The 25,767-nt window shown below is 40.0% G+C and overlaps 1 protein-coding gene and 1 non-coding gene across 4 annotated transcripts; both read right to left on the bottom strand.

The window, feature by feature from the left end:
- Window positions 1–1,756: 1,756 nt before the first annotated feature.
- Window positions 1,757–24,292, bottom strand: LOC140075051 (acyl-coenzyme A synthetase ACSM3, mitochondrial-like). Of its 3 annotated transcripts, XM_072120521.1 has the most exons (15): window positions 24,129–24,292; window positions 19,935–20,158; window positions 19,647–19,857; window positions 19,002–19,206; window positions 18,577–18,720; window positions 17,605–17,761; window positions 16,902–16,981; window positions 16,512–16,635; window positions 15,738–15,818; window positions 13,960–14,061; window positions 11,564–11,691; window positions 9,765–9,864; window positions 9,262–9,381; window positions 9,078–9,180; window positions 1,757–1,884 (listed from the first exon to the last, which is right to left on the bottom strand). In XM_072120521.1, exons 2-14 carry the CDS (start codon window positions 20,136–20,138, stop codon window positions 9,094–9,096), a joined length of 1,743 nt encoding a protein of 580 aa, XP_071976622.1. In that variant the 5' UTR covers window positions 20,139–20,158; window positions 24,129–24,292; the 3' UTR covers window positions 1,757–1,884; window positions 9,078–9,093. The 3 variants fall into 3 exon arrangements, with proteins under 3 accessions (XP_071976622.1, XP_071976623.1, XP_071976621.1); XM_072120522.1 differs by lacking the exon at window positions 1,757–1,884 and having other exon boundaries at window positions 8,341–9,180; window positions 24,037–24,292; XM_072120520.1 differs by lacking the exon at window positions 1,757–1,884 and having other exon boundaries at window positions 8,341–9,180.
- Window positions 2,748–2,853, bottom strand: LOC140076339 (U6 spliceosomal RNA). Its single transcript, XR_011849562.1, has one exon. It is a non-coding gene; the product is annotated as a U6 spliceosomal RNA (small nuclear RNA).
- Window positions 24,293–25,767: the final 1,475 nt, after the last annotated feature.

Genomic DNA, 25,767 nt, shown 5'->3' with positions numbered 1-25,767 from the left:
GATCAATTGCAAATACAAAACACATAGGGGCTTATTTACTAAGGGTCCGTGGACGCACTTTCGTCAGACTTTCCAACATTTTTGGGGATTGCACGGCCATGACAGGTATTTGACAGGTATTGTGTTGCAAGATCAAACACTTACATGTACCTCAAAGAAGAAGGTGAACTCTGTCGGACCTGAGCGGGGAAACTACACATGTACAATATCGGGCGCACGATCTTAGTGAATTGCGGCACAGTGTATTATAGATAGACAATGCACTTTCTGTGAACTCCTCTGGACAGGTAAGTAAATGTGCCCCATGGTTTCCCAACATCATCTGAGGAAAAATGGACCACATAAGAAAGGCATCCTTGTGTAATCTTTTTTTTTTGTAGAGCCACTTGGGAAGAGAAACAATAATTTCTCCATGTCCACCAGTGTCCCTGCTTTTCCATCCCACACACCACTTTGAGGGGTGAATGCCCCGTTCGTCGCATTTACTAAAGTAGAAATCTCCACCAGGTCAGACCTAGTCTAAACAGATGTGGGAACCTGTCGGAAATTCCCCCCACTGACCTCTATTGAATTCTGTGCTCCACAAATGAGAAAATATAAATGCATGCTCCAATTTTTTTTCCAGTGGAAATCACAGATAGAATACTAAAGAAAGAACAGATGTGTGCATGAACCCATACAACAATAGTAAAAACAAAGTAGTGCAAAGTATCAATCACCTTTTTTTTACTGAAACTCATGATTCTAGTGCCCAGTTGGTTGCACACTGATTATGTAGGCAGACACCTTAAGAAATTTGTATGGGTTATCCCCTGTCAACAATTTTAAAGTTTTTGTCTTTACTAAATTTTCTTGTCCTGTAGAAAAACAAGTTCCTTCTTAGTTCTATCTAGTAAGAAGCAGAGGTATTACCAATTACAAGATACTATTTTCTTACTACATCAAAAAGTTGTATAAAAAATTTAGGCACAAGGTGTGGTCTTGAGAAAAAGAACATGGCCTAGCCTGTGTGCCAGAAAATTCCAACTATTAGCTGATCTAAATTAGACGCCATAGTTGTAAACTAATCCAGATGAATCACCCAGCATGTAATCTCTGCTGCAGAATAAAACTGTGTAGTCTAAGGCCCGTTCCACACTTGCGAGTGTGATGCGATGAACTCGCATCACACTCGCAACGCATGCTGCCGGGAAAGCACGGCCCCGAACGCTGCACGTGCGATGAGTGTGATGAGAGTTCATCGCATCACACTCGCAAGTGTGGAACGGGCCTAACTCTGCTTTGGTCTATTCACTGACACGTTCAGAAATGTCCCCCATAGTTCCAACAATTTGCACTCCCCCAGCGCCCCGATAGTACCACTTCAGTATAAGTGAGCAAAGTGAAAGTGGATAGAAATATTATATTGTCTTCTTCATACAATAAATAATCTGTGAATTTCCTGGGAGCAAACCACTATGAAGCGGAAGAATCATAGATTGCAAAGATAACCCCTCTCTGTGTTATTAGAGACTGATTCACATAATATACATACATATACACACATATATACATATATATACATATACATACACACACACATATATACATATTATATATATGATAATGTGCTTTACAGTATGTAGCCCTATGGTTGTGCTGCATAGAGACATTCATCCCCACTGACCACAGCATAAAGAATTCCCTATAGAAGGGATGTCCTACTTCAATAGTCAGTAGGAGGATCCTGCATACATGAACAATACTTACAGTCTTTAATTGAAAGTCTGAAGACTTATAGATATCCAATGGAGCTTCCCTATTTCGGCTGTGAGTAAATTTTGTGAGATGTCACACAGGAACGGGAGGCGTAGGGAGAGAGTTTGCAATCGGTGGAGTCATGACCTAGGAGGCAGTGATAGTACGTATTAACTATTCTTTGCCTGTAAAGCTCATAATCACTAATATTCTGTGCTTGTAAGTAATCATCGTTATCGCTGTTAATATCTTGCCAATCCTCAAAAATTAAAACATGGAATATGGTAAATTAAAGAAAATAGGTACATATAGTAAATGTGATACAACTAAAAAGGGGTCATTCAAAATGATACAAAACATAAAAACTGCAGAGAACTTTATGAGCTAAACGTCTTGGCATAAATTGCTTCTCCTATTCAATAATAGTAAAAGAGGAGTTTCCGGTGCATGCATAGGCTGCGTTCACATGTGGCGTTTTGATAGCATTTTGAAATGCAATTCAGAGGTAACCAACCTTTGCATTAGCATTGTGCTTACATTGCATTTACAGAAACATTTGTGTTAATGCCGTATAAACAGAATATTAACACAATGTAAACTGACTGTAAACACAATCAAAGAGCCATAACAGACAAAACTACGCCAGGTCTGACCTGGCGTACTTTTAAGTAAGAAACAGCGATCACCCTTTTTGCGACAAACATGAAGTGCATAATGAAAAGCTATAGAGAATAGTTGGGGTGAGGGGGGACCGTGGGTAGGGAAAATGACAATTATGGCATAAGGTGTCATTACAATATAATTGTCACAATACGAGGATGTAATAACACATCCTGAGTTGCATTCCACAAAATGAAGAAACCAAAGAGGGCATGTGTTTAGGAGAACATTCTGTATTCAGAGCCCTGGTAGTCAAGCCAAGCGGCCCCACACTTAAAATAAGAATCACCAATAGAGTAGACTTCAGTAGTTGGTTCCTCCATTCTCCTAATGTTCTATTTCCGTCAACAAAAAATATGGAATGCTTCACGAATTTGTGTATCATCCTTGTGCAGAGCCATGTAAATTTTCTCTGTATCGTTAAAATTTTCGTATATGTGCTGCCAAAGAAAGCACAAATGTTTGCAGATTAAAAAGTGCACAGGCATGGAGCAGGAACGCCCCGTGCCACCACACTCCACCAGTGGCTGATCTCTTTCACGCTCTCTCCACGCCCACATTGCTAGAAGGTGGGGTAGTCACCAGAATAATCTCAAGAAATTGCAAAAAAAAAAAAACTGGTGTAAAAGCACTGATATATCTTCCGCCATGTGCGAATGTGGCCCGACTCCTCCCGATTGCACATGTGTTTGGACCTAAACGTTGGTGCCCAGTAATCAGCAACACATGGAAGGGATTTATCAGAGCTTCTGTACCAGTTTTCTGGCATCCAAGCCCTGAAATAGGCACAATTCCTCGCTATATGAAATTCCCCTCTTACGCCACCTCCCAGCAACGCGGGCATAGTTGGGCGTAAAGGGGTGCGTGTCCAGTGGAAATGGCGTAGCCTATAGTGCAATTCTATGCCAGGAAGGACCTGGTGTAAAAGTGCCCGCCACATTCTAAATATATCCATCGCGTGCAGGGGTTTGGGGCATGCACCATTCATGTTTGGTGCGCCAGCAAATTATACATTCTCCCCATGGTTTGCCAGAGAACCCATCAGCAGAAAAAAAAAAATAATAATCCACCACTAGTGCCTTATAAAGCTAAAGTAAACCTTCCCGTTCCGGATTCTTTTATAGACAGAAATGGTGGCATTATGCAAAAAATAATCAGAAAAATCATATGCAAATAAGTTGTATAAAGCACCACAGTAACGGCGGACATTGTGCATTTCTGTGCAGTGTGAACAGGTCTCAAATGCTCACCATTGTAAAAAGTCTCAGAAACTGACACTGGGAACAGGGAGGCAACCACTTTGTGTAGCCTCCTGCGTATTAAACACACCTGCGCTCAATGGGGCGGAGTACTAGTGCCAGGGTACAAATAAAATACAAGAAGATTTCAAAACTATTCCAACTTTGAGGGCGCGTTCACACGATGCGTTGCATCGCGTTGTCTGTTGCGTTTTTGACGCATTCCACTGGCTTCAGCCTTGATAACATGCTTAATGTAACAAGGTTACATTGCGTTTCCACTGGATCTTCTAAAACGCAATGTAACCTAAGCATGTAATCAAGGCTGAAGTCAGTGGAATGCGTCAGAAACGCAGCGCACGGCGCAACGCAATCGTGTGAATGCGCCCTGAGGGTGTGGTCTCACAAAGTGCTAGAGTTGTGCTAACAATCGCAATACTAATGCCTGGGGGTAGGCCTGGTCCAATTGCATATGCGCTTCCAGTGAAGCGCATGCGATCGGTAACCAGCACCCAGTGACTCTTATTTAAACAATACAAGACTTGTTTAAATGATGTTTACTGTTCTCATGCTTTTCCATAGAGACGCATATTCGATCGATTGAACAGCAAAAACGAACTTTAGGTGCGATTTTTCACATTTTCATAAAAACCACAAAATCATGCTTTTGCAGGACCTGCTTAGATTTCAAGTCAATTTAAGAGGCCTAAATAATAGTAAACCCCCTTTATAGAAACTACACCCCTTAACTTAAGTAAAACAACTTTCATGAAGTTTGTTAACCCTTTGTTATTGTTTTACAAGGGATAAAACAAAATCGTGTGCAATTTAGAAATTTTCATTTTTTTTGGCTAAATGAATGTGTTTTTCAAAAAATGTAAATTCTCAGTGGATAAAATATCAAAACGCTCAACAAAGTTTGATACCCAATCACTCTCGTGTATAACAATACCCAATATGTGGTGGTAACCTGCTGTACGGGCACACGCCATGGCATTAAAGGGAAGCTGCACCATTCAGAGCAGGTTATGCATCATGCCCTTTTGAACGGCTATACAATCTTTCTTTTTTTTGGCAATTCAGACAAATAAGGGCTCGTTTTCAGCGACATGCGATGCACTTTGCAAATACTTCAATACTTTGCAATTGGATTGTGGAGCATCGGCGCAGGCTTGCATGCGACAGAAATCGGGGGCGTGCCATCAGACAACCCGACCGATTAGGACAAACCGCGGAATTTAAAAACAAAATTGTGTCGCAAGATCAGCACTCACATGCACCAGGAAGAAGAAGGTGAACTCCGGTGGACCTCAGCGGACAACGCACCTCGGGGATCGCGAAAGGACCGGGTAAGTAAATCTGCCCCATTATCTTTATTCTATGGATTACTATGATTATGCTTATACCTCATTTATATAGTTTTTTAAATAAATTTTTACAATTTTACAGAAGAAAAACTAATATAGAGAAAATCTCATTTATAGACATATTTTATATTTTTTGGTTAACAGAGCTGGTTTACGGCTTATTTTTTACGTGTTGACTTGTCCTTTTCAGTGTACCATTTTGGCGCACATAACTTTTTTTAACCCCTTATCACCGACACTAGTTTTCAGCTCAATGACCAGACTCGATTTTTCAAATCTGACAAGTCTCACGATAATTGGTTATAACTTCGGAACGCTTTAACATATCCCGGTGATTTTGAGAATGTTTTCTCGTGACACATTGTACTTCATGTTAGTTATAAAATTTAAGTGATAAGTTTTGCATTTCGTTCTGAAAAAAAGTGAAAATTTGGCAAAAGTTTGTAAAAATTCTTCATTTTCCAAGTTTGAAATGTTCTGGTTTCCAGACAAGATATAAAACTACCCAAAAAGTTTGATAATTAACATTTACAGAATATCTGCTTTATGTTGGGATGATATTTTATGCTTCCGGTCATTTTTCTAGGATGTTATGAGGTGCAGAACTTTAGGTGCGATTTTTCTTATTTTTATGAAAATTGCCAAAACTCACATTTTGAGCGACAACTCAGCTTTCAAGTGACTTTGAGAGGCCTAAATAATAGTAAAACCCCATAAATTACCCCACTATAGAAACTTCACCCCTCAACGTATGTAAAACAACTTCTATTAAGTCTATTAACCCTTTAAGTGTTTCACATGGGTTAAAAAATATGGACCTGTGATTTAGAAACTATTGAATTTTTTGGGAAAATACATTCATTTAGGCCAAAACTGACATTTTCAGAATAAATTAAATGATGAAACGCACTGCAACGCTTGATGCCCAATTCCTCCCGAGTGTACTGATATCCCATATGTGGTGGTAAACTGCTGTACGGGCGCAAGGTCGAGTATAGAATGAATGGAGGCGCCATTCACAGCAGTTTTGTATTGTCACATTGTACGACCTATAAATTTTTATTTTTTTTGGTAATACAAACATATGAGGGCTTATTTTTTATGGGATGAGATACAATGTATAGATAATTTATTTTGGGAGTCTAAAGCTTATTCTTGAGATTTTATTTACTATTTCAAGGGGGACACAAACAAAATCATCAATTTTTATTTTGGATTGTTAGCATTTTTTTCCCCCCGCTCACCGTAATGTAAAAAATAATATTTTATCTTTATTCTCTGGTTCACTACGATTGCGGTGATACCTCATTTATATAGTTTTCCTTATTTTTGCTCAATTTTCCTGAGCAAAACCAATATTGGAGAAAATCGCATTGTTTTTACTATTGACAACTTTTCAGGGCCATAACTTCTGTATTTTTCTGTTGTCAGATCTGGTTGAGGGCTTATTTTTTGCGAAAACAGTTGTTCTTTTCAGTCGTATCATATTAGGGAACGTAGCTTTTTTTGATCACTTTTTAGAACATTTTTTGTGATGGTGTTTGATGAAAAATTGTATATTATGGGAAGTTTTCCGAGTTTTTTTTTACGTAGTTCACCGAGCGGGTTCAATATTGATTTAGATTTATTGTACAGATTAATACGGACGCGATGATACCAAATATGTATGTTTTTGTGTTTTATTTACTGTACAGGCAGTCCCCGGGTTACATACAAGATAGGGTCTGGAGGTTTGTTCTTAAGTTGAATTTGTATGTAAGTCAAAACTGTATATTTTATAATGGAAGTTTTAGACAATTTTTTTTCTTTTGCCCCAGTGACAATTGGAGTTTCAAAATTTTTGGTGTAATTGGACCAAGAATTATCAATAAAGCTTCATTACAGACATCTTACAGCTGATCATTGCAGTCTGGGACTATAGTAAAGCATCCAGAGAGCTTCACCAGAGGTCACATGGGGCAGAGGGGTCCGTCTGTAACTATGGGTTGTCTGTAAGTCGGGTGTCCTTAAGTAGGGGACCGCCTGTATATGCATTTTATGTGTTACTGGGGAGATTATGGGACTTTTATTTTATTTATTTATTTAATTATATTATAAAAAGTTTTAATTTTTTTTTTTTTTTTTTACTTTTTTACATTTTCTACTTCTTGGCTTGAACTTTAGGTGCGATTTTTCACATTTTCATAAAAACCACAAAATCATGCTTTTGCAGGACCTGCTTAGATTTCAAGTCAATTTAAGAGGCCTAAATAATAGTAAACCCCCTTTATAGAAACTACACCCCTTAACTTAAGTAAAACAACTTTCATGAAGTTTGTTAACCCTTTGTTATTGTTTTACAAGGGATAAAACAAAATCGTGTGCAATTTAGAAATTTTCATTTTTTTTGGCTAAATGAATGTGTTTTTCAAAAAATGTAAATTCTTAGTGGATAAAATATCAAAACGCTCAACAAAGTTTGATACCCAATCACTCCCGTGTATAACAATACCCAATATGTGGTGGTAACCTGCTGTACGGGCACACGCCATGGCATTAAAGGGAAGCTGCACCATTCAGAGCAGGTTATGCATCATGCCCTTTTGAACGGCTATACAATCTTTCTTTTTTTTGGCAATTCAGACAAATAAGGGCTCGTTTTCAGCGACATGCGATGCACTTTGCAAATACTTCAATACTTTGCAATTGGATTGTGGAGCATCGGCGCAGGCTTGCATGCGACAGAAATCGGGGGCGTGCCATCAGACAACCCGACCGATTAGGACAAACCGCGGAATTTAAAAACAAAATTGTGTCGCAAGATCAGCACTCACATGCACCAGGAAGAAGAAGGTGAACTCCGGTGGACCTCAGCGGACAACGCACCTCGGGGATCGCGAAAGGACCGGGTAAGTAAATCTGCCCCATTATCTTTATTCTATGGATTACTATGATTATGCTTATACCTCATTTATATAGTTTTTTAAATACATTTTTACAATTTTACAGAAGAAAAACTAATATAGAGAAAATCTCATTTATAGACATATTTTATATTTTTTGGTTAACAGAGCTGGTTTACGGCTTATTTTTTACGTGTTGACTTGTCCTTTTCAGTGTACCATTTTGGCGCACATAACTTTTTTTAACCCCTTATCACCGACACTAGTTTTCAGCTCAATGACCAGACTCGATTTTTCAAATCTGACAAGTCTCACGATAATTGGTTATAACTTCGGAACGCTTTAACATATCCCGGTGATTTTGAGACCCCTGATGTCGCTGTCTGGCAAGATAGCCCTTGATGATAATGAGGTGCAGATGTATCAGACAACAGGGAGACAAGGAGAGAGGCAATATAACAATAACTCTTTTACTGATACTGATAAGAAAAAGTTGTGAATATGTGTCCATGTAAAATTCTATATGTCCATAACATAGCAGGTAAAAGTTTTTACATGACCTCAATAAAAGGATTGTCACTGTTAAACTTAAAAAATGGAAATGAGAAACGGTGGGAAATGAGGTCTTCAGGAGTCTTCATCCTACTTATACAGTGAGGTCATAATTTAGAGGTCATGATCAGATTGTCAGGAAATATGTTGTTCTGCATTGTTTCTAGTATTCTATTAAATGCTTTTATTGACTATAACCCCAAAATTTTACTGCTTATTAGCAGGGGTGGGTCTAAAAATACCAGTAGAGCTTATGCATACTTCCTATCTTGACTCCATCACGTCGCCTACATGAGAACCAGTCTCCGTTTTTACACAAGGGCACTTATATGACTCCTTCCATGTAAGGTCACTGGTGCAGTCTCTTTGTACAAACAGGACAACCGGTGACGTAACGTGAAGCTAATAGGCCCCAGTGCAAAGTGCCAGCCCCCCCCCACCCAAGTATGATGTATGGGTTATAGTACTAGTTGTCAGGGGACAACTAATGGGCCCCTGAGCCTCTTGAGCCCAGTTGCGACTGCACTACCTGCACCCGCTTAATTCATACCCCTGAGGACAACCCCTTTAATAACTCATAGAGATTATTTATATTCATGTCGTACAGTGATTCCTGGACAAAAATACACAATCTATACTACTTTGTTCTTGTTATATTTAGGCTTTCCCCCATTCCTTGTTTCTCAGTTCATTTCTCCGGATCTTCCCGCTGACAGTCTTCGGTAGCTGTTGAACAAATTCAATCTTGGAAACAAAAAAGATTAAGTCAGTACAAGTTCCTGCAAATTCTTGGGAGATATTGGGTTCGGTTCTGAGGATACAGACCTTTCTCGGGTACTTGTAAGGGGCTGTGACTTTCTTGACATGTTCTTGTAGTTCTTTAGTCAGCGCCTCCTGGTCGTGTCCAGTGTATGTAGGGGACAGGACCACAAAGGCTTTTACCACCTGTGCGTTAAAATATGACATGATGATGTGTATTCAGGTGAGACTTTTTAATAATCACTTAATGATTTGATAACATATGAAATTAAAATCTTGCTCCTGATCCATACATACAACCTTTGACTTCAGCAGTTTTTTCGCCATCAGGCAGCTACTTCCTGTCAGCCATATTGTAAGGCAAAATTCTTGATTACCCCCTCAAGAAGGACCTTCCACTGGCAATAATAATACAAATGCCTCCCATACTTTTATCTCTCTCACTGTAAAGGTCACAGGTCGGAATATGTATGCATAGATTTTATATGCATCTTATAGCTTGTGTCTCTACTTGAGGGAATCACAATTTACCATGACAGCATTATACACCAGTATGAGATGACACTTACCTCTCCTCGGATTGGGTCAGGACTGCTGACCACGGCAGATTCTGCAACAGCTGGGTGCTCTATCAAAGCACTCTCTATTTCAAATGGTCCAATACGATATCTACATAGATAAATATTAATTATTATCTGGTCGAAACTGTGTAATATTCATTGTCTGGGATCTATGTTTTATGTTGTTATTTATTTTCTTGGATCATAACCTGCATTATCACTATTTGGTCTGGGGTCTTAATTTTAGTTTGTTACCTGATCTCTGTATTAATGTGTATTGAAGATGAGTAAAGAAATGAAGAAATCAAATTTTATTCTTGAGCTTTCAATACTAGTTCTATTTCATCAGACATGATGTTATGCATGAAACTGAAAATTCTAAGCATTTTATACACACCCGGCTACTATCAGAATGATATATTTACACAGACATCTTATTACAACAGGATCTTATCTTTAATATGACAAAAGTAGCAGGTTTTATGTACTATAAAAGAGAAGATAGGCCCGTCAGAAGAGACACTCCTCCTGCAGCCTCTAACCTTTACTCATATCAGGCAAAATATTTCTCTTCTCTGCTCATTTTCACATGACTTTGGAGGATATTTTTTAATCTGATGAGACTTCACATAAAATTCTAGAAAGAATATATCATAACCTAGCTGAGAGGACTACTAGTCTAATGGGGTAAGTTTCCCTTTAAAGGAAACCTACCACTTTAAAATGGTAGTTCTAACCCTAAAATACCTTGCACCAGCTCGTTCATTCATTAGATTGCAACCCCCCTTCGGCGTACTATCATACGTTCTCAGCGCACCATGCGCGCCACCGCGCGTTGCACCCGAATACGAAGTGCCGTAGAGCCGGTGACGTCACCGAGCTCTCAGGCACACTCGCACCTGCGCAACTTCAAATTTTTATCATGGCCGGCTTCGCACGCGAAGTTGCACAGGCACGATTGTGCCTGAGAGTTCGGTGACGTCACCGGCTCTATGGCACTTCTTATTCCGGCGCACGCACGGTGGCGCGCATGGTGCGCTGAGAGCTTATGATAGCACGCCGAGGGGGGTTGAAATCTAATGAATAAACGAGTTTTTCAAGCAATACAGTGGTTTCTGAAAATTATGAAGATATGGGACTGTCGGTTTGTACTTAAGTCGATTTTGTATGTAAGTCGGATCTAAGATCGCGGTCCCGTTATAACAGTGGCTTGTAAAGCGCTTCTGTGTGCATAAAGAACAAGCCGCTGGTATAACGCGGCCGCGATCTTAGTGATGCAAGCGGAGGAGGTGGTAACTAAGGACGCTGTCACGCAATACCGGCGGCTTGTAAAGCACTTCCGTGCGCATAAAGAACAAGCCGCTGGTATCGTTCGACTGCGTCCTTAGTTACCACCGCTTGTATCACTTAGCGCTTCCATACACATAAAGGACAAGCCGCTGGAATAACGCGACCACGATCTTAGTGATTAGTGATAAGAACAAAGATTATAGGGGGCATTAGTCAGGACTTCTACACCAGAGAACTGGCATTTTCAATCATTTTCCCCTTCATGTCATTTCCACGCCAAGTGAAGATAGCACAGCCGGCCGGTGCAGGGCATTCCTGCCCGTGCCTGCGCTCTACCCAGACCATACGAGCATTTGAGGTGAATGTTTGAATGTTTTTTGAGCAGAACTACGCCAACTAGCAGCAGGAGTAGTTTAAGAGAAGTCAACCCAAGTTTTGCTCCATTATTACTAAGCTCTGATTGGCAGCTATAGACCATAATGCAGAAAAGCTCCATTGTGCTTAAAAAATAAATTTACCCAGAAGATAAAATAACATCATCGGATCTTCCAACAAACCAGAAATAGCCATCTTCATCCTTGGTGCCTCGGTCTCCAGTAAGGTAGAAGTCTCCTCTTTGGGTTGAGCTTGTTTTCTCTGGGTCACCCTGTTGCAAAAATTATATTATGAGGCAGATGAGAGACAGTTTTTTTATAGTCTACCATAAACCTTAAATGTTACATCATTACATTTTATTCGGATCATGTGCTGTAAATGAAAACAGGTTGGTGCAGGTCCCATCAGCTAAACCTTTACAAAACAATGCTTTAATACAGTTGCCGGCTCCAGAAGCCCCCATTCAGCTAGACTACAAATAATTAGTTGCCCACAGGGTTACTCTTCATGCATGCACACTGCAAACTACCAACTCCAACTCCGACTCATCAATTTTCCTAATTACTAGTGGTTCTAACATGAGAGCAGGCATTCCTTTCCAGTGCTCATTTCTTCTGATTTATAGCAGAGGAGCTTCACTACTGAGCATGTACATATAGAGCAGCACATATTCTTCTTAATTGAAAGCCTGGAAAAGGGTTGCAAAACCAGTGAGTCCAATGAGTACTTCCAAAACTGATGGAAGCGTTCATTTGTGCAGGAGGTCGGGTAGCAGTGAGTGCAGCTGAAAAGTCCTCACTACACCCGTGTCCTGACTCCTTATCCTAGTTGAATGCACCGGTGTCAGGAGCCAGAGCAGCCTTGGGAGTGGTAAGTACTTGTCAGCTGTACTGTACTGTTCAGGGTCCTCTCCTGGCACAATACTGTTCTGGGTCCTGATGGCGCCTCATACAACTAGCGCAGGACACAGAGAAGAGTAGTGAAAAGAGGATGGAGAAAAAGCTGCAGTGTGGTGCAGTGAGTTGAAGAGAAGCCAGGAAGAAGATGATTTATAATTTTTTTTTGTCTGCTCTAGGGGTCTTCAGTATTTGTCTGCTCTGGGGTCTCCAGTATTATTATTGTGTACTCATTTTGTGTACGTATTATCATTGTCTGGGGTGGTGTTTATTGCTGTACTGTGGTTGTTGTATCTAGGATGCTGTTTACTGGTGCAGTCCTTGTATCAATAAATGTTGGTAACCCCTGGCCTAAATCAGGAATATAACAGGCATTTAACTTCTTCAGGACGTTTTTCAAATCTGCCCTGTGTCACTATAAGTGGTTATAGCTTTGGAACACTTTAACATATCCAGGGGATTTTGAGGCTATTTTCTCTTCACATATTGTACTTCAAATTAGTTTAAAATTTTGGATGATATATTTTGTGTTTAATTAAGAAAAAACTGAAATTTGGCAAAAATTTTCAAAAATTTCAAAAAGTTAAAAGTTCTCTACTTTTGAAGCAGATATAGCACCCAAATTAATTCATACCTTACATTTATGTGAGCATGGTTATGTGAGCACATTTATGTGCTTTATGTGAGCATGGTTTTTTTTAAGATTCCATTTATTTTCCTAGGATATTATGAGGCTTAGAATTTGGGTGCCATTTTTTACATTTTTTGGAAAATCGCCAAAACCTATATTTCTAGGGGCTTTATCAGCTTTCAATTGACTGCGAGAGGCCTAACTAATAGAAAGACTAGTAAATTACCCCATTATGGAAACTATATTCCTCAAGTTTGTTTACCCTTTAGGTGTTATAGGGGTTAAAACAAAATGGAGGTGCGGTCTACAAATTGTAATATTTTTGGACAAAACATTCATTTTGGGTGGAAAATTAAACATTCGCAATGGATTAAAGTTTGACAATTTTTCCCAAGTGTGGTGATACCCCATATGTGGTGGTGTATGGGCTGTATGGGCGCAGGACCGGGCATAGAATGGAAGGAGGCGCCATCCAGAGTAGATTTGCTATGTCACATTGTACAGGCTATAATTTTTTTTTCTTTTTTTAAAGTGGAGATATAGGGGTTTATTTTATGCCACATGAGATGCACTTTTCTGGTGCATAATTTTCGGGCATCTATAGCTAATTGTTAAGATTTTATTAACTCTTTGTTGGTGGAGGAAATAAAAATCATCAATTTTTGGGAAGATTTTTTTCTGGGTTTTTTTGCCCGTTCACTATACCATAAAAATAATTTATTATTATTATTTTAGTGGTCACCAAGATTGCAAAATACCTCATTTATTTTTTTTTCAATTGTACTGAAAAAATAGTAATTTGGAGAAAATGTTATTCATTTCATATGCATAACTTTTTTATTTTTCGGCTGACAAATCTGGTTAAGGGCATATTTTTTGCGAGATTTATTATAGATTTGTGTAGCAGTCCATCTATTTTATCATGAGATAATCCAAAATGGTCACTGACTCTGACTCCAACTCCACAGCCCCGTTTGGGTTTGTGGTACATTTTAATTTAAAAAAAGCTTACCGTGTATTGAGAGAAAAGGTTAAAAGGTTTTTGAGGAGCTATACGGATTCCAATATCACCTTCTTGATCTTGGGGTAAGATGTTCCCATTAGCGTCAACTACCTAAAATAACAAAATCTAATATAATATATATTAAAGTATTTCAGGAATAAGCATAATTCATATTCAAATTGATTGTTAAAATATAATATGTAATTAGTTGTTATTTAAAATTATAATGAAGAATAAAAATGCTACTGGCCCTTTAATCAGTCCATAGATTTTGTTCCTGTGGAAGAGATACAGGACAGAAGATGGCCGCTGGTCACATGTCCTGCACCTGCCTGGGCAGGTCATGTGACCATCACCATGCTTGGCTGTATTCGGTTGGTTGCAGTGCATCCAGTATGGCCAGTGTTGTGGTAAAACTTCAGCTCAGTGGGGTAATGTGCAGTGATGGCAGTTCACATCATTACTATGGTAACAGAGCAGGACAGTCTATTACATGATCACTGGGATCAGAGCATTAGAGGGAGGAGGAGTTACTGAGAACTGAGGATCATGGGACTTGTAGTATCCAGTGGCAGCCATCTTGGAGATGACTCAACCTACTTTAGAAAGCCTAAAAAGTTTAGTGAATAATAAAAGCAAACTATTTAAGCTCCATTTTGGATTAACTCATCTTGGATGGCCCATTGACTTTAGACGTTGCTGCAGTTTACTACAGGACCGTGAAAATGTGAAAACGTCCCCCATGTTATAAAAATACATTTGCATTTGCCCAAGACTATACATATCTTATATCAAAATGACCAAAACAAAATAGTGAATTAATTAATAATGACCATTTTGAGTTTATTTGAAATTAAAAAAGTATATATTATGATTTACAAAAAAAAAAGCTTTATTTTCCACTTTTAACCCCAAATAAAACTAAAAATGTCCGCAATAACTTAAGGTAGCATGCCAAAAAAATAAGTTATGGCCCTTCAACCACCAAGTAAGAAAATTTGCTAAAATGTAACTAGAGCCTTTTGAGGCTGCATCATTAAGAGGTTAACCACTTTGAGCTGTGTTGTATTCATTAATTTTTAGGATTATTGGTTTTTGTATAATTTTTTTGGAATACCCCTTTTAATGGAATCTGTCAGCTCTTCAGACAAATATATGTGTGTGCTTGTAAGTTAATGCATGCCTTTAATGAGAAAATCTGTAACCTTAATGTATTGGAATATTCATTTTTATTTCTATGGAAATTAGCAATTCAGTGCACCATGGGTATGTTGGTGAGGTGCACCCCTTCTTGCCAATTGACACTTATTTTTTTCTTATTAAAAATCCCGATTTTCACCTTTGCAACCAATATAACTCCATATATAACTTTTATATAACTTTTATAACTCCAGTGCAATAAAAAAATGAATCGATTTTACAGATAGTCTTGACGGAAAATGTCTTATTGTTCGGTGTCTACAGCTACTGTATTATGCAGATCTATATACAGTACATAACTTACCGTATATTCTCGAGTATAAGCCGAGGCCCCTAATTTTACCACAAAAACCTGGTAAAACCTATATTTTTTTACTCGAGTAGAAGCAGAGTTTGGGTTTTCAGCACATTATTTTTGTGCTGAAAAACTAGGCTTATACTCGAGTATATATGGTATTTGAGCAATAAGCAATATATGATTGAATTTAGTTATGAAAGGGAAGAAATGTTTTGCTCTGTATTATCTTTACTGATAACAATAACCCCCAATTATCCTCTGTTCACACTACTTGGATAGGTAGAGTTACCTGGACATCATAGCAAGGAGCAGCCTTTCCCATGGAGCCAGGTTTTATTTTCATTCCTTTAAATGTTCCACAAATCAGGACCTAAATAATAATGCATGTAGTTAGCTGAGTCCTTTCTTCTAGAGTATATTAGCATAATATCTTATTCACAACTGCATGTGCTGGTTCTGTATTCTGTCCCTACGAAATACAGGATATAATTTATCAAGATGCTCTATAAAACAGGATATAATATTTCATTTCACTTACAAAGACACACCCCAGATAATATAAAAGGTTACCACCCACTTGCCTAATATGAGCTTATTCACACATACATTTTTGGGAGTCATATTTAAATTGCAATCATATGTGCATCAATCACACTCAGTTTATAAAACTCGATCCCTTGAAGAATAAGGAGTTTGTCAGCATTTTGTCTTGTATTTGCCTTTGCTTTTGTTACCTGGCATTAAATCTAATCTGAATATCTTGACCTCTGCCTGATTACAGTATTGACTCTGTGCCTTTGACTTTACCTCTGCCTAGATTAATGTCACGCACAGGCTATGATAACACCTCTGCCTGTTTGTTTGGTGCGATTCACTATGTGGGTCAGCTGAAGATTAATCCAAGAAGTAGCAACCTGGTGGATTCTCTGCAGCAAAGTCCAATAGGTTAAAGGGTGAATACCAGGAGACCATTCAGACAACACCCTAAGGAGAAGCCCCAAATGATTTTTTTTCTAGGTTACAGGTGGTCCACACCAAAAAAAAGTGCCTAATTACAACTTACAGTCTCAGTTTGACCGTAGCCTTCATAAATGTCCAGCCCGGTGTTCTCTTTCCATTGGTCCATCACTTGGGGGTTAATAGGTTCCCCGGCGCTAACACAATGCTGTAGACTCTTGAATTTGTAGCTTAAAAAAAACAGAGATACAAATTATTCTATTACTATTGTTGCTTACACTACAGCTACTAAAACAATTAATTTTGTGTGACCAGAGTGACCCATTCTATTGCTATAGGATGCAACAGAACCAGTGAAAGGGAAATTTTGTAGAGTTTTTACCTGCAAAACCAAAAGACTTGTGCATTCAATGGCTTCCTTTTAATGAAATTCTGGAAAGACTCCAAATCTAAACTTCCCTTAACGATGAAATACCTGTATAACCAGGATACTTACCTTTCAAGGTTGCATAACACCAGCATGCGATAGGCGGTAGGCGCTGCGCAGAATACAGAGACAGGGTAGTTGCTCAATGTCTACATGAATAGAGAAGATGTCAGTTAGGGAATTAGCAATACACAATTAGATTATCAGCAATCGAATTATTACTGCTAATGCTGTCAGAGTCAGAAGTTGATAGTTGGGGTGCCAGCTATCAATCGGGTGTGTGAGGCAGTGTCAGGGCTCTACAGTCAATTATGAAAGAGCTCATAATTACATCAGTAGTTTATAAAACTTTATATCACATTATCTTGCTCCCTGCCAGTAGTAGGTGATGAGTCCCTGAAGCAGCTACAGCAGCCTGTGTGTCTGTGCCTCAGTCTCCTCATGAGTTCTTCCTCTCCTCCACACCATCCCCCTCCCTCCAATGCCTGCTCAATGCACATGACAGGAAGTGAGGAGGGAGCTGGGTTAGTGTGGAGGAGAGGAGACAGAGATACAGGCACACAGGCTGCAGCTGCCCTCTAACCTTACCCCAGGACTCACCACGCACTGCTGGCAGGGAGCCAGGTAAAAAAAGATAAAATAAAGTTTTTTAAAGTACTGAAATGATTCAGAATGCTGACAAAGGCATTTTGGAAATCAGCATAGCATAAGCTATTGGAAGCTGTCATCAGCTAAAAATTATATTCCTACTGACAGGTTCACTTTAACTTACTTCCAAGGTTCCATTTGGGTCAAACCGTGGCATGAAGTGGGCAAACACACATGAACCTTGAATCCAGGGAGCAAAAACGCTGCTCCATGCAGACTTCGCCCAGCCAGTGTCTGATGTATTCCAGAACACATCTGAAGGAGTTAAATCAAGCCAGTACCTAAAGTTATAAAATAGGTATGAGATTATTTTGTAAATTCCCTTTATAATTGCACATATATTCAGTGAGGGATAACAAATACATTGGGGGGGCGGTTAATTTCTCATTATTCTGTCTTTCATCATGTCCTTCTATTTGTCCCTATATATTGCAAATTTAATGATACACAGTTGCACTGGGTTGATCACAAACCTGAAGAGTGCATTTCCGCCCCGTTAAAAAAATCAAATACCCATGATTGTGACAAATATGTGCCATTTTTATGCAAACAAATTGGAGCAATTGCGGACATGCAACTTTTTTGTGTGCCCAAATAGCCAAAATAGCTCATTTTTCCTTCTTATGGTGCATTTCAGCTCCCGCTTTGCAGATGAGTGAGTGCAGCTACAGTGAGCTGCGCACTGAAGACGGGTGCTTAGGAGGGATGCAAAGAGGCTACTGGTCTATCTCCACGCCCCTGTAGCCTCCACCAGTAGTTTCCATATTTTTAAGATGAGAATTTTCTACATTTCTCCTAAATCTATCTATATATATATATATATATATATATATATATATATATATATATATATATAGCATCCAACCATCGGATTGATTACCTATTAGATGGTGGGTTTCCTTTAAGGGTGTATGACACAATATAACATCACAGTCGAAATCACCGGTAAAATCTGACACCAGAAAAAAGACCTTGCTGCTCACACATTAAAAATGGACTCAAACGTTTAACCGCATCATTGGTCTTTGCTACTTGCAATTGAGGAGGATTTACCTCTAGAGGAACTTTTGCAACTGATCTGTACATAATAACTTACCTCCCATTCATGGTGAGCCCAAGACCAAAACTACAGTGACTGTGTTCTGTCATTTTGGGAGACCCCGTTGTCCCACTGGTGAAGTAAATGGTCATCGGGTCCGTACTCTTTGTCCTAACGCACGTGTGCTTGTCATCGGCTGCCCTTAAATAAATAAATATGTTTATGTAAGGCTACATTCACAGTAAAGTCGGTGCACTGCGCACCCACTTCCTCTCCATAGAGGTACACGGTGCTGTAATACGGTGTAAGATAGGACATAGGTCCTATCTTTTCCCGGGGTACAAAGTGGTATGGTGCCGCACGTGTGCTCCACCGTACCGCTCCGTACGGCTCCATGCACCCATTACCGGCCTATGAATGAAGCCTAACCATACATGATCATTGCTGATTATGTCATTATTTGGGTATATATTGGGACATACGTATACAGCTCCTGAAAGCTCAGCCATCCTTCTCTCTTTCCAGTCACAGTCATTTTGGTTTTCAGTAATGGAGCCTGGCTGGAGATGGAGTCTACTGCAGGGGCCAGTTCTTGGCAAGTTATGATGCATTTTGCTTCTGATGTTTGTAGTCTGTGTAGAATATCCTTTGCTGTAAGTTGTGTAGTCCCAGGAATTAAAACTAAACCTGTGAAGTAAATTTTGGAAGTGTCAAAAACTTCTCAAGTTAAAAAGGTTTAAGTTTTATCTATGAAGCAGAGTTATGGCTCCAGGACCCCACACCAAAAAGCTACATTTGTAATGTTTGCCCCAAACCCAATTTATTATCTTTAATTCTGTGTGAAACAACATTTTAGCTATCCTGCAGTGTAAATCTAAAGTCACATCTGCATCAGTTAAAAAAAAAATCACTGCTCAAGGTGTATCTTTTTAATATTTTCTCTGTTAAGATTTCAGAGAGCTTTTGCTGACTGGTTCTCCATAATCTATCACCCACTTGTGTTTTTTTAAAGAATTCAATCCATATTTGTTTTTCTTATCTGCTTTGTATTTTTTATTTTTGTGTCTGCGCTGGGATTTTGGCGCACATGATCCTTTTTTGGCATGCTTGCTCTACTTTCTACTTACCTGCTCTAATACATGCTACATTGAACAGCCACCACTCAGGTATCCGAGGAAGATTCACAATGACTCTGTCTCCTGGTTTCAGGTCACAAGCATCAGAGAGAACATTCGCCACTTTCCGGGAGTGAAATCCCAACTCATCAAAGCTCCATTTCACCTCCTTCCCTTCCCCATTTATCCACCACAGAGCAGGGCTGGGCTTCTTACTGCCATCCTGGGAAATATCATCATCGTTATTATATATAACTTCTATATCATCATTATATCACACGTCTTGTTACAGATTATTACCTTTTCAGCCGCCGTCCATTTGTCTAAGATGTCACTAGCAAAATTGAAGTTTTCTGGGACATGCAGTTTGTAATTCCTCCTTATATCTTCATAATCTGAGAAGTTCTGCGGGGAGTAAAATGTTTGGCCCTTGCTGATGAATCTTGCACAGATCCTTGGGGTAATATGGTTGGTGAAGTGTTTGACTTTAAGAAGAATTTTCATTGTAGACTCAGATCAGGTCCCTGGACAATAAGAAATAAAATGTTGTAATTTTGAAATTTATTATACTATAAAAAGAAATCCTCAATAGATCTAAAATGGAACATACATAAATATTATTATCCTAATACTTTTCTTGAAGGTTGTGATAAATACATAACATTTTCAATTTCTCAAAATTAGCAAATTGAATATCCCATATATCTCTGACATGATCCCTGGTGGAAATCCAAGGTTGGCATTTCTGCTGCACAATGGCATACCTACTACTATGGGGCCCCGAGTGTCAGGGGGCCCAGCCAACCGACCTGACATACTGCAGAGCAGTGAGAACATGCTGTACCTCTTCCACAGCACAAAAAGCTAAGCCATGAAAGAAATACTGGGAAAAGGGAGGCCAGAGAGCAGGATTAGGTTCCGCTGTCTACTTTCTCCATGTGCTTAGCAGCTACAGTGCTGCTTTCTTATCTGTGGCCTTAGGTCCCCTGTAATAAGAAGGTGACAGCATGAACTGAAGTTAAGAAGACTGCTGGAATGTAAGCGTATATACTGTTTTTATATGGTGTGTATATATATATATATATATATATATATATATATATATATATATATATATATATACACTCACCGGCCACTTTATTAGGTACACCTGTCCAACTGCTCGTTAACACTTAATTTCTAATCAGACAATCACATGGCGGCAACTCAGTGCATTTAGGCATGTGGACATGGTCAAGACAATCTCCTGCAGTTCAAACCGAGCATCAGTATGGGGAAGAAAGGTGACGTGAGTGCCTTTGAACGTGGCATGGTTGTTGGTGCCAGAAGGGCTGGTCTGAGTATTTCAGAAACTGCTGATCTACTGGGATTTTCACGCACAACCATCTCTAGGGTTTACAGAGAATGGTCCGAAAAAGAAAAAACATCCAGTGAGCGGCAGTTCTGTGGGCGGAAATGCCTTGTTGATGCCAAAGGTCAGAGGAGAATGGGCAGACTGGTTCGAGCTGATAGAAAGGCAACAGTGACTCAAATCGCCACCCGTTATAACCAAGGTAGGCAGAAGAGCATCTCTGAACGCACAGTACGTCGAACTTTGAGGCAGATGGGCTACAGCAGCAGAAGACCACACCGGGTGCCAGTCCTTTCAGCTAAGAACAGGAAACTGAGGCTACAATTTGCACAAGCTCATCGAAATTGGACAGCAGAAGATTGGAAAAATGTTGCCTGGTCCGATGAGTCTCGATTTCTGCTGCGACATTCGAATGGTAGGGTCAGAATTTGGCATCAACAACATGAAAGCATGGATCCATCCTGCCTTGTATCAACGGTTCAGGCTGGTGGTGGTGGTGTCATGGTGTGGGGAATATTTTCTTGGTACTCTTTGGGCCCCTTGGTACCAATTGAGCATCGTTGCAACGCCACAGACTAGCTGAGTATAGTTGCTGACCATGTCTATCCCTTTATGACCACAATGTACCCAACATCTGATGGCTACTTTCAGCAGGATAATGCGCCATGTCATAAAGCTGGAATCATCTCAGACTGGTTTCTTGAACATGACAATGAGGTCACTGTACTCAAATGGCCTCCACAGTCACCAGATCTCAATCCAATAGAGCATCTTTGGGATGTGGTGGAACGGGAGATTCGCATCATGGATGTGCAGCCGACAAATCTGCGGCAACTGTGTGATGCCATCATGTCAACATGGACCAAAATCTCTGAGGAATGCTTCCAGCACCTTGTTGAATCTATGCCACGAAGAATTGAGGCAGTTCTGAAGGCAAAAGGGGGTCCAACCCGTTACTGGCATGGTGTACCTAATAAAGTGGCCGGTGAGTATATATATATATATACTGTATGTATTTGTATATATGCTGTCTATATACTGTATATACAGGCAGTCCCCTACTTATGGACACCAGACGTACATTTACAGACAGACCCCTCTGCCCCCTGTGACTGGTGAATCTTTCTGGATGTTACTATAGTCCCAGGCTGCAATGATCAGCTGTAAAGTGTCTATAATGAAGCTTTATTGACAATTCTTGTTCCAATGACAGCACAAAATTCTGAAAATTGAATTGCCACTGGGACCAAAAAATGTTTTGCCTGCAGTTGCAATTATAAAATATGCAGTTCCAACTTGCATACAAATTCAACATAAGAACCTATCTTGTATGTCACCTAGGGACTGTATGTATGATGTCTATCACATTGGGGGTCATTTACTAAGGGCCCGATACGCGTTTTCCCGACGTGTTACCTGAATATTTCCGATTTGCGCCGATTTTCCCTGTATTACCCCGGGATTTTGGCGCACGCAATCGGATTGTGGCGCATCGGCGCCGGTATGCGCGCAATGGAAATCGGGGGGGGGTGGCCGAACGAAAACCCGACGGATTCCGAAAAACCGCCGCATTTAAAAATGAAAAATGTGTCGCGGAGCTTGCACTTACCTTCACTCAGCCGGGCTCGGTGTAATCCAGTGCGTTCCAATGCTCTTCAGCGCAGCAGCGACATCTGGTGGACGGCGGAGGAACTGCCTTAGTGAATCCCGGCCGGACCCGAATCCAACGCAGAGAAGGCACAGCTGAATCACGAATGGGCCGGGTAAGTAAATCTGCCCCATTGACTAAGCGTCCGGGTTTTTCCGCCGGGTTTCCCGAATTTTCCCAATTTTTTCCAATTTGCGCCAAATTTCCCTGGGATTTTGGCGCACGCGATCGATTTGTGGCTTTCACGCGACAGAAATCGGGGGCCGTGGCCGTCGGAAATCCCGACGGATTCGGAAAAATTGCGGAATTGAAAAAAAAATTGTGTCGCAAAAATAGCACATACACCGGGACATCGGGCGCACGACTTTAGTGAATCCCAACAGAACCCGAATCAGCTTTGGAGAACGCGCCGCTGGACTGCGACTGGACCGGGTAAGTAAATGTGCCCCATTGTATGTGCTTGTACACTGTATGTATGCATAGATATGATGTGTATATACTGTATGTATGCATAGATATGATGTGTATATACTGTATGTGTTTACATGATGTTTATAGAGTTACTTTAATATATTTACATGATGTGTATATACTGTATACAAATGTGTATATACTTTATTTGCATGTTCATTAGGTGTATAGGGATACTGTACTGTATGTGTGTGGTACAGGATGTGTATGTGTGTGTATGTGATGTGTGTATACCGTAGATGCATGTATATTACGCGTATATACGTGTGAATTTATAACTACAGTATGTATTTTTATGTTTAAAGGGTGGGGGCATTCAGAATTCTGCTGTGGGGCCCAATCTCTCACCACTGCCGCAGTTTTGAAATGTCATGCTTCCAGTTTCAGGCCCTACGTCTAACCACTTGTTCCAGTGGTCATGGGATGCAATTATTACTCTCCTTGGACCAGGAGACAACACTTTCTTGGAAAAAGAAAGGGTACGTCTGCCTGTGTCTAAGGCGGCCAATCATAAGGTCCTGTGTAGGTCCTGTGACCCACATTTTTGGTCGGGCTCTGGAACAGGTATGTGCTCTTGTTCCTTCTTACACCGACACCCTTTAAGCACTGCCTCAATAACAGGCAATTTCTCATGTGAAATTTCCACCAGAAGTAAGCAATGAACTTTGCTTTTCACTAATAGTGGTGCTTCATTCACAGGGAAACCTTCAGTCTCCAGTTTTCCAACTTTTGGAATGACCATAAATCTGACACTTATGTCCTTTCTGTGGACAGACCAGAAGTTCTGTGACGGCCCCAAAAGATATTAAAAAAAAAACTCAAACTTTTTAGTACAAAATGAATGTGCTGCTGTATTTGCTTCCCCTTTAAGAGATTCCCAAAAGCAAACATTGCAGTTTTGTGTAAACGTGAGCTATGGTATTTGTCCTGACCTACAATCACTGAAGGAACACCCCGTGCACTGGTGTTGTCAAACTTCCAAAACTTCATGGCAGGAGGTCCTGTATACAAAAGTATTACTTACAGTCTGCCAAGACGTCTCAGGACCTTAAGATATCAGATATCTTCCGCTTCCCTATTCTGCTGTATGTAAATGTCTCTGGCATGTCACAGAGCAGGAGGCCTGGAGGAGGCAGAGTTACTAACCATTAACTATTCTTGTGCTGTATAGCTGAATGAACTTTTTGTCGTCTTTTTTTTAAACTGTTTATTAATAGGACTTCATTTTCACATCTGACGGATGCTGGATTATCAAACTTTCTGGATTATGATACAAGTCACAGAAATTTCTTGAACAAAGTCCAAAACTAAATATTAATATAACTTTTCTTAAAGGGAACCCGACAAGAGGACGGTCATTTTTATATGATGACAGGTTCCAATAGCCTCTCATGTTTATTTAAAATATGCCTCTGTGGTGCATCTGATTCCAGGGACTCTGGCATGGAGCCAGGTAATGTTAAAGAAACTATTAAAAAGCAGTAGAATTATTCAGATAAACCACAAAGGCATAGCTCCCAACCATCCTGGATTTAGCTGGACATAATATGAGAGAGGACTGGTGGCCACAATATGAGGAGAGAGGGCCACAGTATGGGAGAGGACAGGGGCCACAATATGAGAGAGAAGGGGGGTCACAATATATGAAAGGAGGGGGCCACAATATGAGGAGAGGGGGCCACAGTATGAGAGTGGACAGGAGCCACAATATGAGAGAGGACAGGAGCCACAATATATGAAAGGAGGAGGCCACAATATGAGAGTGGGGGCCGCAATATGAGGGTTAGGGCCATAATATGAAGGGATGCGGCCACAATATGAGCTAATACAGGGGGCCACAATATGAGGGGGATGGAGGCCAGGAGGCCACAATAAAAGTAGGGGAACAAAAGTAAAGGGAAGATAAAATTAAAGAGGGGGGATTATATGTTGCTGAGTTGCATTATGGGGTATTATATGGGTCTATGGGGGGTTGGCCACAGGAAGGGGGCATTATACTATGTGGGGCCAATTAAAGGGGTATTCTCGTCTCGGCATTCACATTCAATTTCATTAATCTGCCGTATATATACATTTCTTCAATTAGATGTTATTTAAAAACATTTACCTGTGTGAAGATAATTTCTCATAAATGTAGTCATATGGTCCCTTAGAAACAAAACTGACTCCTTGGATACGGCCACCTCTGCTGGAGGGATTGCACAAAGAGACAAAGGTTGTTTGTATATAAAATGTCTGGGAGTTACTACATGTCCCACAGCCGTCCTGTGGTAATGATTGCAGAATCCAGGTGCTCAGGCAGGACTCAATAGCGCATGTCTGACCACCGCTGCCAGAGTACTGTGTGGTCGTATCCGAGGAAGCCATCTCGTTTCTAAGGGACAACATGACTACATGTATGAGAAATTATCTTCACACAGGAACATTTTTTTAAATAGCATCCAATTGAAGAAATGTTTACATGTGGCAAATGAATGAAATTAAATGTAAATGCCCAGATGGGAATATCCTTTAAGGACGATATTATAGTATGTTCGGGGGTGAGGCAAAGGGACGGATAATGGTCATGGTTTAGGAAAAACGGAGGGATTGTTGTTTCTCTTTCTCTAGTCCAAAAGTTGGGACGTATGCAAAGGCATTTTTGAAACCATGGCAGAGGCTTT

Source organism: Engystomops pustulosus, chromosome 8, assembly GCF_040894005.1.
Source record: "Engystomops pustulosus chromosome 8, aEngPut4.maternal, whole genome shotgun sequence".
NCBI lineage: Eukaryota > Metazoa > Chordata > Amphibia > Anura > Leptodactylidae > Engystomops > Engystomops pustulosus.
The sequence above is the reverse complement of the archived record's forward strand: the minus strand, read 5'-3'. Positions and strand labels throughout refer to the sequence as shown.